This window comes from Limulus polyphemus, unplaced genomic scaffold (genome assembly GCF_000517525.1).
Source record: "Limulus polyphemus unplaced genomic scaffold, Limulus_polyphemus-2.1.2 Scaffold11251, whole genome shotgun sequence".
NCBI lineage: Eukaryota > Metazoa > Arthropoda > Merostomata > Xiphosura > Limulidae > Limulus > Limulus polyphemus.
This window is the reverse complement of record NW_013676861.1, coordinates 9,325-12,396: the sequence shown is the minus strand read 5'-3', so window position 1 is coordinate 12,396 and position 3,072 is coordinate 9,325. Positions and strand designations below refer to the sequence as shown.

Below are 3,072 nucleotides of genomic sequence, written 5' to 3'. Positions count from 1 at the left end.
AAATGCTAATACTTCTACTTTAACTATTTCTAGCAGATAAACGGTAGAAACCGAAATGCTAATACTTCTACTTTAACCATTTCTAGCAGTTAAACGGCAGAAACCGAAATGCTAATACTTCTACTTTAACCATTTCTAGCAGATAAACGGCAAAAACCGAAATGCTAATACTTCTACTTTAACCATTTCTAGCAGATAAACGACAGAAACCGAAATGCTAATACTTCTACGCCGTTTATCTGCTAGAAATGGTTAAAGTAGAAGTATTAGTATTTCGGTTTCTGTCGTTTAACTGCTACAAATGGTTAAAAAACGGCAGAAACCGAAATGCTAATACTTCTACTTTAACCATTTGTAGCAGTTAAACGACTAATGCTAATGACGACTGGTTCGTGCTTGTTGAAACCCATAAACTGTTTTTAATATTGTACTTTTTTGTGATTTATTTTAACTGATAATCTTACTTTATCCAATAGCAGAAGGTGAACAGTAAATCAATTATTAATACTCTATCTTGGTGTAGCTGTTAGATAAAAAAAAAAACACTCTCGTGTTTAAGCTTTTATACTTACTATGTTTTTTTGGTTTTTTTTTCAGTGGATGAAATAATAATCATGGCTGCGATAGCCCTTAACTCTTTATGGTTCACGTGTTCGATGCTTCTTTTATGTGGAAACTCGGTACGTAGATAGTTAATTACTAATCCTACTAGAAATAAAAAAAAATAATTAAAACTCCCGATTTATTAAAGCAACAAGGTTGATGTTTATCAAACATGTCATAAGTTGTTGTTTTGAAAAGCAGATATAATGGAACGATTATGAAAACCTGTTTATTGTTTGTTTGTTTTTAATTATGCACAAAGCTACACGAGGGTTATCTGTCCTCTGCCCACCACGGGTATCGAAACCAGGTTTCTAGCGTTGTAAGTCCGTAGACATGCCGCTGTGCCACTTTGGGGGGGGGGGACGAAAACCTATTTAAATTAAATCTTAACGAAATTTTTAAATGGATAACTGACAAACGTGCTTAGTAAAATAATTGAACTTTAAAGCTGTTTTAGGATTTTTTTTTCTTTTTCTCTTATTGAATATCTCAGAACTTCTATAAAGATTTTGCTGTCTGTAAATGTGACCTATGTTCATACAAAGTAATTATGCAATCTTTCCTCGCGCTCTAGATAATAGTTTCTTTTCAGCCGCGGCTGAACGGCTCTGAGTTTTTTTTTGGGGGGTGGGGTTTACAAATGCAAGCTTTAACTTATATTTTCGTCCTCTCTTGACCGATTTGAGATCTAATTACAGAAGGTCAAACCCTTTCGATTGATGTATTTGACCACGCCCAAGATTAATTTACTCTAATTCTGCCGAAAAGAATTTCAACTTGAGGGTAGGTTGGTAGAGATCCTGATGAGCAATAAAATTGAATCGGGTATACGCGTGCCCCACGTTTGGTACTGCTGGTGCATAAAAATATAGTTTGTTTGTTTATTTGTTTTGAATTTCGCGAAAAGCTACACGAGGGCTATCTGCGCTAGCCGTCCCTAATTTAGCAGTGTAAGACTAGAGGGAAAGCAGCTAGTGATCACTACCCACCGCCATCTCTTGGGCTACTCTGTTACCAACGAATAGTGGGATTCACCGTCAAATTATAACGCCCCTCAGATTACGAGTCGAGCGCCCTAACCACCTGGCCATGCCGGGCCCATAAAAATATAGCTAATAAAAAAGGTATGATAGTTGAAATCACTCTAATCCTGCCTAAAAGAATTTTAAGTGCCGCAGCTACTGAGGATTCCCTCTTGTTTTTATAATACAAACTACACAGCAGCCTTGTCGTTACTGTCTTTCAGGCTAACTCCAGGTGTATATTGTTGACTTGGATGGTTGTCTTAGCCCTCACTATTTTTGCAAACGTCTGTGGCACGGGGTACTACGGATATCGTCTAAAGGTATGGATATTTCTTTTTTATGTTAACCGAAAAAACAAAAACAAAAAAAACATTTACGTATCATATTTAAACTTATTTTTATAATCTCTGTTTATTTTTATAAACAAACGCCACTTCATTCAATAATTAGATATTTTTCATCAGTAGACATTCGTGTAATATATATATATATACCCTTTGTTAGTGTATAATATCTTTGTTGTTAAGCACAAAGCAACACAATGTGCTAGCTGTGCTTTATCCACTGCGGGTATCGAAACGTGTTATATGTCTGAGGTCATACCTCTGAGCCACTGGGGGCAATATTTACTATATACATATGCAAAGTTCGCCTCTCTCTCTCTGTAATTATGTAAGAATTGGCATTTCATTATTTTTTTAGATTTAAAAACTTCACGTAATATCCAGCAACTCCTGCCTCTAACTACGTTATCCAGTTTTAATTACACTGTCGTTTTCGTTTTATTTGCTATTTGTTTTGTTGCTAAGCGCAAAGCTATACAATGGGCTATCCGTGCCCACCATAGGTATCGAAACCTGGTTTTTAGTGTCATAAGCCTTCAGACTTACCGACTATAAAAAGGTGAAATACTGACTAGTAACCTTTTTTTTTTCTTCTTCTTTTATAGAATAAATCACGGTTAACTTCTGATCAGAACGAGCTACGTATAAGGACGGGAACTATTAATTAACCTCCTAATTAATATAGCTAATTCAATATACTTATAATGTTTAGAATACATCGTTTCGTCCTCGGTGTTCGAGACATTGTCGGCTGTAAACCCACTAAAATCTCAATTCAGGTTGGGAGATCTGTATTAATTCTAAATCCATGTACTGAGAATGAAATAATATTAAAAATACATAATAAAGTGATCAAATATTTTAAACAATAAACTGATATTAAAGAATTGGCTTCTTGTTGTTAAGCGCAAAGCTATACAATGGCTAGCTATCTGTGCTCTGTCCACCACGGGAATCGAAACTCTATTTTCAGCGTCATAAGCCTGCAGACTTGCCACTGGAGGGCTGCATTAAAGAAACACTATGACACAACTTACCTACAAAACATATTAAAAAAACAACTTTGTTCTATATTTGAATTTCGCGCAAAGCTACAC

General features: G+C 35.4%; 1 protein-coding gene across 1 annotated transcript in view; it reads left to right on the top strand.

Annotated features, from left to right (window-relative positions):
• Window positions 1–2,339, top strand: part of LOC111083796 — a 5,603-nt gene extending 3,264 nt beyond the window's left edge. Inside the window, exons 2-4 of the mRNA XM_022380490.1 lie at window positions 598–680; window positions 1,853–1,972; window positions 2,334–2,339. Coding sequence (XP_022236198.1) covers window positions 598–680; window positions 1,853–1,972; window positions 2,334–2,339 — 209 coding nt within the window. The remainder of the gene's footprint in view (window positions 1–597; window positions 681–1,852; window positions 1,973–2,333) is intronic.
• Window positions 2,340–3,072: the final 733 nt, after the last annotated feature.